This window comes from Macrobrachium nipponense, chromosome 20 (genome assembly GCF_015104395.2).
Source record: "Macrobrachium nipponense isolate FS-2020 chromosome 20, ASM1510439v2, whole genome shotgun sequence".
Taxonomy (NCBI): domain Eukaryota; kingdom Metazoa; phylum Arthropoda; class Malacostraca; order Decapoda; family Palaemonidae; genus Macrobrachium; species Macrobrachium nipponense.
The window spans coordinates 67099651-67113405 of NC_061089.1; the positions used below are offsets into that span (position 1 = coordinate 67099651).

At 35.4% G+C, this 13755-nt stretch overlaps 1 protein-coding gene across 8 annotated transcripts in view; it reads right to left on the minus strand.

Moving 5' to 3' along the window:
• Positions 1-13755, minus strand: part of LOC135227106 (signal peptide peptidase-like 2B) — a 77182-nt gene that overhangs the window by 35097 nt on the left and 28330 nt on the right. For all 8 annotated transcript variants that reach the window (XM_064267027.1, XM_064266994.1, XM_064266986.1 and 5 more), the window contains one exon: positions 12783-13026. In XM_064267027.1, the coding sequence (XP_064123097.1) occupies positions 12783-13026 (244 nt within the window). The remainder of the gene's footprint in view (positions 1-12782; positions 13027-13755) is intronic.

Sequence of the window (13755 nt, forward strand, 5' to 3'; positions counted from 1 at the left end):
GTTCCTCAACTTAGCCTTAAAATTGTCATTAGTATCATTATTATTTTTTTGTATAAAGGAAGCGACCAGTTTTCGACTTTCCCTTTTAATGTACGAATCAAAGTACAATATCGACCTTAAAAGTGCATACAGTACGCCACCCATGTGGTTTCTAGCTGCCTTTTACAATCAAGAACTCGTCAAAGTCTGAATCATATATCTCTGCGTAATCCTGACGTCTGAAAGCAGCAAGGTATTCAGCTATTTAGCAAACACGATTCTCCGGTCCTACGGAGAGAAGATTGTGTGTATGTGTGTTTGTCTGTGTAAAGTGAAATTGAGAGAAAAGATGGCTAGACAGGTGTCACAGGAGGAAAAATTCCTCAGTTGCACTATGAATTAATTGTTATAGTAGATTCACATCACCCGTGCATTTGACGTCTAGGCCAGTCCCTTACGACGCTCCTGATTGGCTGTTGATAAGCCCATCACAGGACTGGAAAATCTCAGTCTCTCTCGAGAGAGTTCACATGGGTAGGATCTATGTCCCACCTCTCCTGAGGGATACTTTTGAAAGACGTAGAGTTTCCACCCCTGTGACTGGCTTATCAACAGCTAATCAGGAGTACTTGAAGTAATGCCTACAGTGCACCACGTGATGAGCACATTACCAAGTTCTTATCCAGAATTTGTTAAGGTTACACAGAGGATATCGAATGATCTTTCTTAAAAGTGAATATAAGATATTTCTCTGGTAACATAAGTGCTATATTTCACTCACCATAAGTTTGTGTTAAAGTTTCCAGGTAAAGTGAAAAGTGCTACAGTCCTTAATTCACTTTTTCTGATTATCCAGATGATTTTGTATATATATATATATATATATATATATATATATATATATATATAAGCGAATTCCACAGGAAAATGATAGTCAGAAATCCAAGCGCTTTCGTCTTTACTCAGACATTGTCAAGAGAGAGAGAGAGAGAGAGAGAGAGAGAGAGAGAGAGAGAGAGAGAGAGAGAGGAGAGAGAGAGAGAGGGGGGGGGGGTTATTAGCTGTAACATACCACTTATTAAAATTATACAATCTCTTGAATATGGTCTTATATGTGCATTTATATTTACAAAGTAAATAGATATGCACACATAAATCCTTAGAATAAAAAAAATAAACAGAACACTTGAAACCATCTTATCAAATATTCTTCAGCATTCTAATTTTCATAACTAAAACTTTAAAAATGCGCCTAAATAAAGGAAAACCTTATAACCACAATTCAAACTAAATCAACCAAAATTTTATCTAGAAAAATCAAACTAAAGAAACGAAAACCTTATTATAACCATCCAACCGGAACTTCAATTGCATAGCATAAAACGAAATATACTCTACAAAAAATTAATAAATAAATAAATAAATAAATAAATAACATGCAGCACACCAAACATCAACTTTTAACAATTCTCAAGACTTTTCCTCACAGCATTCTATAACAGCAGGCTACAAAACAACAGACAGAACAGCAATTCTGCATGGGTATTTGTACCCTCCATTACAACATTGTGAAACAAACAGCATCTCAATGAAACACCATCATTATGAAACAGCAGCAGCAAGCAACCACCCTAACCCCTACCCCTCCCCCACCCACCCACGCAAAGGCTCACCCCACAGCCAACGCCAACACCAACCCACTCCTCCTAGACTCTCTAAAAGAGTCTAGAGAAGATCTCCACTTTGTAGAGCGACTTCACACACTCACACACATATCCTTGGAGTTCCCAAGGGCTGCCGTCTCGTACTAATCAAGACGGTGATGAAAAAAGGAGCGGAAAATAAAGTCGATAAATGAAGGGAAATAGAGATGGTAATTAATCAGATTAAAACGCCAAGAGGGGGACGTGGAGGATGATGATGATAAATGATGAGGAGAAGGGGGGAGGAGATGACGAAGGGGAAAATGAAGAGGAATGAATCTTTTCATGAGAGAGAGAGAGAGAGAGAGAGAGAGAGAGAAAGAGAGAGAGTGAGAGAGAATAACCTTTTGAATTTATTGTGGTATATACAAGAATTTAGCTTTGGACAGAGAGAGAGAGAGAGAGAGAGACTTACACATCACTTATTCCTCTATATGAAACGACTGAACGTTCAGAATACATTGAAATCCCATAAGCTTGATGCTGTCGAAACCTTAAACTAGGACTTTGGTCAATAATATTCCCCATCGTTATAATTTTTTGGTTGAACAATATTTCTAATCATCTCATCTAATTGGTTGAACCTTATTCATCGCCTCATTTAATAATGGTTGCTACATAACTTCTTCCAGTGGCCACTCACTCAAGACTAAAATCAACGAATTTTAATTTCGGCACCATTTAAATATCTAATGTTTTTACTCTCAAACTACATTTAAATATCTAATTTTTTTATCCTCAAACTACATCTAAATATCTGATTTTTTTTATTCTCAAACTACATTTAAATATCTAATTAAATATCTAAATTTTTCTCTCTCAAAACTACATTTAAATATCTAATTTTTTTTATCCTCAAACTACATTTAAATATCTAATTTTTCATTTCTCAAAACTGCATTAAAATATTTCATTTTTTCATTTCTCAAAACTACATTTAAATATCTAAATTTTTTATTCTCAAACTACATTTACATATATTTTTTTTATTCTCAAACTACATTTAAATATATTTTTTCTTATTTCGCAAACTACACTTAAATATCTAATTTTTTTTTTATTCTCAAACTACATTTAAATATCTAATCTTTCATTTCTCAAAATACATTTAAATATCTAAATTTTTTATTCTTAAACTACATTTTAAACATATATTTTTTTATTCTCAAACTACATGTAAATATCTAATTTTCTATTTCTGAAAACTACCTTTAAATATTTTTTTTTATTTCTCAAAAATACATTTAAATATCTATTTTTTAATTCTCAAACTACATTTAAATACGTTTAAAAAATTTTTTTCTCGAAGTTCACCTAAATATCTAATTTTTTTTTTTTTTTTTTTCATTCTCAAGTCTAAATAAAGAACAAACTATTCCTTCCTACCACAAATCCTTTCGTGTGCTTCAAGTCTTGGAATCAAAATAGTTTTATTCTAATTTATAATTCCTATGCTTTTTTTCAACTTCTCCAACACTTGTGATGGAGACATCTCCAACTTTTCTCCACCATTCAGACGTACGATAAAATAGCCTCCAACAATTTTGAACTTCTCCAACACTTGAGATGCAGAGATCTCTACCTTATCCCCATCACTCTGAAGTACGCTACAATCATCCCCAACAAATCTGAACTTCTCCAACAGTTGAGATGCTGACATCTCAAACTCTTCTCCAGCGGTCTGACGTAAGCTAAAATCATCTCCAACGACCACTAACTTCACCAACTTATTCTGGACAAATCTCCCTCACGCACTTGTGATGGAGACATTTCCACACCTTGTCTCCAGCACTCTGACATGCGTTGAAATCGTCTTCAACAACAACTTAGTATTTACAAATACAAGTCTCGACTTTCGTCAGGATTAAAAAAAAAATAATAATTCACGTCAATGCGATAATCGGCATTCTTCAATTTATGTAAGCATCATATCTTATATCTCTACTAGACGAGTAGACACGGGTGTTAAATTGAGTGGCGGGGGCTAGATTGTCAACACGTCTGGAAAACAGACAAATTCAAGACCTTGGGCAAGGAGTTACAAGGATTAGGATGTCTCAAAGACCTATTAGTCCACCCTAAGAGGAGACATCGTGTGCTCACTTATCTGTAGGAGCAGGTTTTACTGTTCATTCACAGTGTCCTTCTAATGATTTTGTCTACCTTTCTTTTAAAGAGAGAGAGAGAGAGAGGAGAGAATTTTTATTTCACACCTTTTCGCGGTATTATTACTTAATTATAACCTAAGTTTTATATATACATACATACATATATATATATATATATACTATATATATATATATATATATTTATATATATATATATATATATATATATATATATATATATATATATATATATATATATATATATATGAAAACAGAGGGGACTAGTATTGGTGGAGAAGTTTTTATGGATTTGGACTTGCTGATGATGTTGCGTTGGTTGCTGATACGTGGGCTGGTGCTGGTAGGTATGGTAATGAGGATGGAGACAGAGACACAGAATTTTGGCTTGAACATCAGCACAAAGAAAGAGCGAGATCATGGTTGTGAGTAAGGATGATGATTGGGTGCACATGGAGGATATGACAATCAGAGGACAGGAACTCAAGCAAGTTGAGAAGTTTGTTTACTTGGGAAGTGTGGTAACAGCAGACGGGAGGCAAGTTGAAGATATACAAAGAAGAAAACTAGGAGCAGCAAGAGCTTTTGAGGTTCTGAGAAAAAACGTTTGGTCGAGGCATGAAATCAGCTTGAGAACTAAGATGAGAATATTCAATGCAGTAGTACTACCAGTCCTGATGTATGGCTCGTCCACCTGGGCACTGACCAGAACAGAGGAGAAAAGGTTGGATGACTTTTGAGATGAAGCTGCTGAGAAGAATACTTGGCATTAAATGGGATGATTATGTTAGAAATGAAGACATCAGGGTGAGACTGAGGCAAAGGCCAGTCAGTACCAGGTTGAAGAGGGGAAGGCTGAAATGGTTTGGACATGTTGAGAGGATGGAAGAGAATAGAGACCCCAGGAGAGCACTGAGAGCAGTACAAATAGGAAGAAGACCGCTGGGTAGACCAAGAACGAGGTGGATAGACATAATTGTCAGGATCTTGAGGATGAAATCCAAAACTTAGAGGAAGCGAGGGAAATGGCTCGGGATAGAGACAGATCGGAGAGAAACTGTATCAGCCTTATGCCACTGGCCAGTGGCGGGAAGATAAATCTAAAAAAATCTAAATCTAAAAAATATATATATATATATATATATATTTATAATATATATATATATATATATATATAATATATAATATATATATGTGTATATATATATATATATATATATATATATATATATACATATAATATAAATGGCTGTACAACTGGTCTCAAACTCAGATCTTACTTAATCAAATACAACGCCATCTTAAAATTTTTCCTCATTTTCACGAGCAGAGCAAAAACCAGGCCCCCCTCACCCCCCCCCCCCTTCCCCAACCGCCAGCTATGTCTGTCCAGGCTGTATCTGCAGAGCCCAGGAGTCAAGTTATATTTTGGTAGTTTGGGACCACGATCACATCTAACAAATTTACACACACACACACAAACACAAACAAAAAAGACTTTGCACAAACAAACATACGAAGATGTTTCAGTCAGGAATTCACCCACTTCAACAAACAACGATGTCCAAAATAGGGATCACGAAATGTTATTAAATTAAAATCGTGGGGTATCATTTTACTCGCTGCCAGAGTTTAAACAAGCACTGAATCCCCAAGATTATATTGACGCCTGTGTGAGCAACAGTTTCCATCTTTCGACTAAATATATAATTTCCAGTACAAGAAATGTGCATATAGTTTAAAAAAAAACATATAAGTCTATAATTACACGAATAAATACATAAATAACGGTTTTACAATTATTTCTTTAAATAACTGAAGGCTAACGCATAACTTCTTGTAAATCAATATCGGATTGATTGTCAGTCTTTTGGAAAAATTTAATTTGGTGATATCTCCTTCACCATTAGTATCTTAGCATTATTGGATGACCATTGCTGTGTAACGCCATTTTGTATCATTTCATCGATTATTTCACATCTAGCGGGAAATTAACAAAATATTTTCCGATATATCTAAGTCCAATGAATGATTTATCTACTTCTAACAATTCCTGACATTTCAAAAACATTAAGTTCTCCTTGTTAACGTTTCCAAGTGTTTAATCATTTATCCTAGTAATATTTAGAAACATTCGTGGACGCATAGTACTAGCAACATTTTGAAACATTCGTGGACGCATAGTACTAGCAACATTTAGAAACATTCGTGGACGCATAGTACTAGCAACATTTTGAAACATTCGTGGACGCACAGTACTAGCAACATTTCCGAACGTTCGAAAATTAAGGAACATTTTAAAACATTTTCACAGTGAAAATAATTTCCAACATCCCCCCCCCCCTTCAATAACGCCAATCCTTGCTCTAGTATAGAGAGAGAGAGAGAGAGAGAGAGAGAGAGAGAGAGAGAGAGAGAGAGAGAGAGTCATAACTAGACCAGCATAAACCAGACCCCTCTGTGAATGGAAGATTATGCTCTCGTTAACCGTGTGCTTGTAATAAGTATATAGCCCACTAGACTTATACTTCATTTCCTAATAAGCTACCTTCTCGAATATCTTCTCTCTGCTTGTAAACACTTAAATGCGTTCAATAGACTCATATAGTCTTCGTTAAGAGAGCCTCACGGCGTTCCCAAAGGTTGCTTTAGCTGGGATTCAAAGCGTTCAAAACTGGTTTTCAAAGCATCTAGAGATGGTTTAGAAAGCTGGTTTCAACAGCATCTAAAGATGGTTATGAACGCTGGTTTTCAACGCATGCAAAACTGGTTTCCACAAAGCATTCAAAAGATGGTTTTCAAAGCATTCAATAGACCCATGGTTATTACCAAATATACATCTATCTTTAAAAATCTCATGCTCGCACGAGTCACTAAAATGGTGGAGAAATAATAGCGTCACCTTAAATATATGCTATCTACAAAACTCTGGGTTTTCGAAAGCTCTCGTTGCATATATCTAATATATATTCCCACTGTTACCACTCTCGCTTTCTTCGCCATACATTTATTTCGCGATATAAAACTGAAATTCAAGTTAAAAAAAAAAAAAAAAAAAATAGTACGAATCGCATTCGTGATAAACCACATGGAGTTTTGCTTGCGTGCGCCTGAGAGAGAGAGAGAGAGAGAGAGAGAGAGAGAGGAGAGAGAGAGAGAGAGAGAGAGAGAGAGAGAGAGAGAGAGAGAGGATAAGCGTGTGCATTAGGTCCGCGTGTGTGCGTGCGTGTATGTGTGAGGGCGGAGGTGGGTGGTTGACGTGGGGATATGGTGAAGTCGTTAAGATATAGCACTAGATTTTCATTCGCCTCAACCTCCCCCAACCCGTTCCCTCCCTCAACCCTCGTCCCAAACCTCTCTTCCTACCTCTCCCAATCCTCCTATAACTCCTTCCCCTCCTCCTCCTCCTCCACCTCCACTCCACCCACCCATCCTTTCAAACATCCTCAACATCGCATACCGAAAGATCTAGAAGGCTTCTTCGCCACATGCCTCACACTACTACATTATACATACATCATCCAAATGAGAGACTCCTCGATAGACCTAGTGACAAGTCTATTACACCTATCTTCGCATTTGCTCACTACATAACTTCCAATTTCAACCCTAATTTCAATAACTTTAAAGCTCCTACCGTTCCTTAATGCAATATTCAACCGTAATTATTTCTAAAATTGCTCGTCAACTTAATTCGAAGACCCAGTATGACTGAATTCTTCTATCAGCCTAATGGCGCAAGTTTAAATGTTTCCTCTTCGCTATTCTATGATGGGTGAATAATGTTTCCTCTTCGCTATTCTATGATGGGTGAATAATTTCCCATCCATCGCGTTACTCCGTGAATGATGATGGTCTCTAAGTGATCAAGCAGCTGACCCCCAGACTTCCCGGTCTGGTTCCTGTACCAGCCTAAAATTAGGGCATGTCCTTGCATCTTGAACTTTTGAGAACGTTAGAACAAGGTCTATATGAAAAAATAAAATATAAAATCTACGGTGTAATATGGATACTTTTTAATGAATTATTAATCGAAATTCCTTTACAGTCATATTCATCATTGTGAAATGGAGCCAATACATACTTAGAACTGTAAAACAATTTACGTATTTCTTTCACACAAAGTATATAAATAAGTACGTGCCACTCACAAGTTAAATATAACCAAAAAACGAAATAAATATGACAAAGGCACTGAAATTTTTTTTTTTTCAAAACTACACGATACATTCTGTACATAAATGCTAACATCCGAATATCGAGTACATCAAATGGTTTAGAATTTCATATTATGCTTATATCTGTAGGCATGCACGAGCTTGTGTAATTAGTAAATGCGTGTATGTCTATGTATAACACTGTAAGTGTAGGTGCATAAGAATGTATGTGCGTGTACAATTTAGAAAAATAAAATTAAAGAAAACACAACGGATCCTTTCTAGACGAGCGAGAAGTTGTGGCTATACATATTTGCAGCTGTCAAACAGAAAGCCCACACGATTATCCGTAAGTCTAGGGCGGGCGGGGGTGGGTATATGCCAAACTGACCCCAGGGAGTATTCAATGTTGTTATTTGCAATATACAACAGAAATAAACAACGCTGGCCTTCTTCGTAATGTTGCTGTAAACTAAGGTTCGTATCATCATTTGGTTTAAACTGACAAACACAAGGGCCTCGTGCAGAATATACATACCAACAAAAAATTCTGGGTGGGGGTGATTATGTGACTGATTGAGTGGTGTTTATCAACCAGGCATTGCACCAAACTGATGGGGGAGGATAAGAAAGGCTTTTGATGAGAGAGAGAGAGAGAGAGAGAGAGAGAGAGAGAGAGAGAGAGAGAGAGAGAGAGAGAGAGAGAGAGAATGGGGGTGATGGAATTTTATATAATACTGGCCTTAACAATATAAATACAGAAGTTAGTATGTACTAACAACTTACTTAAACCATAGGGCTATCTCAGTCAGGTTTAAAGAATACGCTCCCAGGAGTCAAAATTATTAGTTCATGACCTGAAAGCCTGCAATTCACACAATTTACAACAAGACAGGATCAAGAGAAAGATGTTTGGTGGGTATCACTTTTTTATGTGTATCTGGTAAAGGAGTTTAATTAACAATTATGTTATATATATGTATGTATATCTGGCCAAGAATTTCATTTTAGGCCATATAACAGTAATATCTTTTGATACCATTCGATGCAAAACACACCAATTGACGAACCGCTACATTATTAATAACTTCTTAGAAATTTCAAACATTCACACTAAAGATAAAACAAAAAATAAAGAAAATAAATTATGATGTTCTGAAAGCAATAGAATTACTTTTCAAATGTATCAGAAGTTTAACAAAAATCTACTCCTGCAGCTCACATTAATAAACGAGAGGATAAAATTCACATGCATAACAGAAGTATGCGCAGCACGCTTAAGTCACAACGACAAATTACACAAATCATGCAAGATGAACAATCATAAAACCCAAATAACAGTCATTACGACAAGGAGTCCAGAATACATTAGCAGCAGAGTCAAAACGTGACATGCATTGTAATGAATCAGTAACGTATAAACAGAAGACAAAGTTTAACCAAGATAAAATGCACACCACACCACTCACAGGAGTGAAAATGGAGCATTGCATCATTTTACCAATGATAATTTTGTTAGTTTTTAAAGTATGCGACAGATGCTGGGCAGAGTGAGTCAGTGGTCCTTCTCTTGCCTTCCAAGCTCTTCAATGGATATTTGTGTTTTCAATGTAAGTGGTTTGCATGAGCGTGGGCGGTTGATTTGCATCATGCATGAAAGCAAGCACAGGACTGCATATAAATGCACTGTCTGCTTTTATTATTATTCATATTCACAAGTATGCGCATGGTATGAGACATGGCAAAAGGTTTGCTGACTCTGCTATGAAGCTACCACAAAACAAAATGTTCATTTGAAAAAATAAGTATATGTGTGTATGTATGTATATAACTATTGACTGTCATGTGGATTTCTAATACTGTACTGCTACATATTTGAAAGATTAGATCTAAATGCAAATAGATACCTACATGTGTGACATAAACGAGAGATAGACCTTCTGACACCAAGCAACAAAATCTATATTTCATAATAAGGAATAACATGGGCAAAACAACAAGTATAAATTCTTCATAAAAATTTGACAAAAATTAAATTTTCATAAATAAGCTTATCAATATTATATTTGCCCACGTTTGCAGTTTAAATGCCCAAAAAATCAGTGCCCAGCTGTTATATTACAGACTGGGTCTGGTGACACTGAAGAACCAATGAACGTAGACAAATATATGAACAGGATGCGACGAAAAAAATTACTGCTAATCATATTGACAAATGACTTTTAAACGTCCTGACAAATCCAAAGTATTTTCCATAGAAAGAGATAGGATGACAGGCTGTGATCAAAATATGAAGACATCTGGTCAAATTCAGTTTAACAAAGCCACACAATCAGATTTCTACTCTCCTAAAGCTGGAAGAAAGGAAATTTCGACCTTAAATGAGAAGTAAATATTGGGAAAATAAAAATCAGAGCAAGAAACAATTGACGAGGCAGCAAAAGGTAGTGAAGAGATACTGATTAACCTAGGAGCAGTTTAAGAATAGGAAAAGATAAATTAATTACAATCAATTATGAGCATCCGCCTAAGAAGCTAAACAGCAGAAAGCATTAAGGGGGTCGGCTGGCTAATGCCATTCTTTAAGGACAGGACTTTGATATTCATACCACTTAATAAGGTGACTTGGGACATCTCCAAACCGCATATGATTTTTGCCTCTGACCTTCGGTTTTGTGACGCCAGGGCAATTTATCCCTAAAATAACCATTTTTCAAATTCTATCTCCTCCCTTGATATTTAATATTAAGACCTGGGATTACTACCATATATAGACCTGATGTAGACCTCCAATCAAATAAGTTTTTTTTCTAAAAGTCATGTTTTTGCTAGATATGAATTTTTCATTATGGTAAAAAAAATAAACCCTATAAATTAGGATAACAAAATTTATAAAACAAGACGAAACAAAAATTGGAAAAAAGGGCTTCATTTGATTGTTCTATAACGTCTTTCTGAGCTATATACCAAATTACAATGTTATAGCTTTAAAACTAAGTGAGAAGATAGATTTTGAAGGTCAATAACTATAGTTTTGAGATACGGGCGTTCAAAGTTTTTCTTCGTATTTTTATAATGACAATGTTAATAAATAATGATTATTATAAATGTATATTTCTTTTTTTTGTATATTAATAAACCAAAACTATTTTATTTATCATAATTTAGTCATAAATGATGATCCCTTTGCTCATATATCGTAGCTTGGGGCACTGCGTCAGGCAAGACGGGGCACTCCTTCCTACGCAACTCTCTCTTTCTTCTTCACTAACTCGCCTTATTACAGTGAATTTTCTTCTCCTTAATGTTACCTAGATGTTTTCCTAGTATTTTCCGTTTTGGCATGATGAAATTCTTGCCGAAACAAAAATAAACAACCATAAATGCAAGAGAATGTCAAGAGGCGAAATTCGAAGTTGTACTCTCTTTTTACAAAGAAAATGTTAATAAATCATGATTATTATGAATTTCATATTCCTTTCTGGGTATTAATAAACCAAAACTATGTTATTTATCATAAATTAAGATACCTTTGCTCAAAGATCGTAGCCTGGGGGACAGTGTGACGTGTGCTTCAGGCAAGACGGGCGCGTTTACTTACTCCGCAACCCTCCCTCTCTCTCTTCACTAACTACGCTAATATCGCATATATTATGATATTCTGTAATCATATTAGAGCGAATTTTCTTCATCTTTAGGTTAGCGAGATGTTCCTTGTCTTTTCCTCATTGGCATGATGAAATTCTTCCCGAAACATAGATAAGCATATGTAACAGCAAGCGAATGTCAGAGGTGAAGCTCGAACGTGTAGTCTACTTGAAGTCTGTGCTCCTACTGATCATGGTTGAACTTCCCTCTGCAACCCACGGAATCTCTACAGATGCCATTTCTCACAATTTCTTTGACAATAATTATCAAAATTTACGATAACAGAAGAAATATTGCATTTTCTTGTACGGATGAATGTTTTAGGCTTATTGAGTTATGTTTACTAATTACCCTGTAACTACGAAAGTAAGAGGAATTTTGACGAAATATTTCGTATAAGTATTCTCAATTGCCATATGAAGCTCCATGAATTTTTCATGACTGCATTTTTCACCCTATACCACCATATATAGAAAAAGACCAAGCTGATGATATAACAACTGATGGGGTTAAGACAGTACCGTGCAGATATGAAAAATGCTGAGAATACGTACTGTATTGAACATAATCCGGTGATTGTTTTCGCGATCCTGTCAAAGTCTTTTACTGGTGTATATACATATCTTTGTATTACTTCCAAAATGAGTCATCTTTAAAGTATATCAACTAACCTTCAGAAAGCTTATTGATTATGGAATTTAGGGCATAGCCCAAGCGCTGGGACCTGCAAAGGTCATTCAGCACTTCAGAAAGCTTATGGATATTCAATCCATTTTCTACACTGAAATTTGGCAATAAATCTGTTTTCATACTTCTATTCCTTTCAGGTTATTTTTTTTTTTTTTCACTAAATTACAGGGCTTTTGTCCCCCTTTTATAACTTACATGTGCCCTTCTACCTAGGCCACGAGCTTTCTTCTTACACAAGCAATGATGTAGAACATCATAAAATAACAATTTCAAATGCATATAGAGATATTTGATCAAATGCCCACCTGAGATTTTGACCATAATAAAAAAAGTGACATACACAACTTACCAAATCATGGCAACAACAACCAAGAATGCTTCGACGTCTTCAGGATACTGAGGTAATCAAATGTGGCTCAACAGCACAAGAAAATGAAAAGGTACTCGTCTAATAAAATACATAAAGGTCCAACACTCACCGATGACATTGACAAGATAGTAAAGATGGCAAGGCGTCCCAACTTGGCGATCGAAAGCGCTGGTGAACGCAACTAACAGCCCTGGGATCAAAATGTCCCCAAATCCTAGAAGATTGTAGTTATCCTTGAGGCCACATATATCAGCAATTTCATAATAGGAGAAGTTGGGTACTTTCAGGACCATGGGCAGCTGCTCACGGCTTGCGCCTCCTTTGGCAACTTCGACCATGATGCTTTTACCGTCCTACAAACAAAATAAAAGCAGATATTCTGTAAACTAGGATATAATACAGAAATAAGACTGGGTTGAAGATAAAGTAAAAGGATTAGAATCAGGAATAGGAAGATCACCCCCTTCTTCATTTTTACAAAATATTAATAAAACATCTGAAATTACAGTTAGCAATGAAAAGTAACAAAAGACTGACTATATTGTACAGAAAACGGTTAAAAAATAAATGTTAAAAAATAAATGTTAAAAACTTAAGGACAATCTAATAGCACAGTACAGAATTGTTACTTCAACATTACAGGAACCTCCAAAGTTACGTTAATAAATTAGGAAGACGAGATGAAAATACTGTATACATTGATAGCCATATAAAACAGCAAGACTTCAGTGTTTGCCATTTGTTACTTTGTGCCTAATGGTCCTGAATGTTGTGCTCTTTTCTTATTTGCAGGATTTCTATTTACTTATATATCTATTTTACATCTACTTTTATCTTTATTTTCCCTTCCAATAAAGGTATCTATTATTTATGTTCCTTCATTTATTTACCTAAACACATTTGTAATCAGTTATTCATTTATATTCCTAGTCATATGTTCATTTCTTCCATCATTTTTTTCTACTTGTTTATTAAGTACATAGTATACCAGTTAATGTATATTATCTGATAATAATAAATTACTCAAAACTTCAAAAGACAAAGGGTAAAATGACAGCTTCACGTCAAAAAAAAAAAATTAA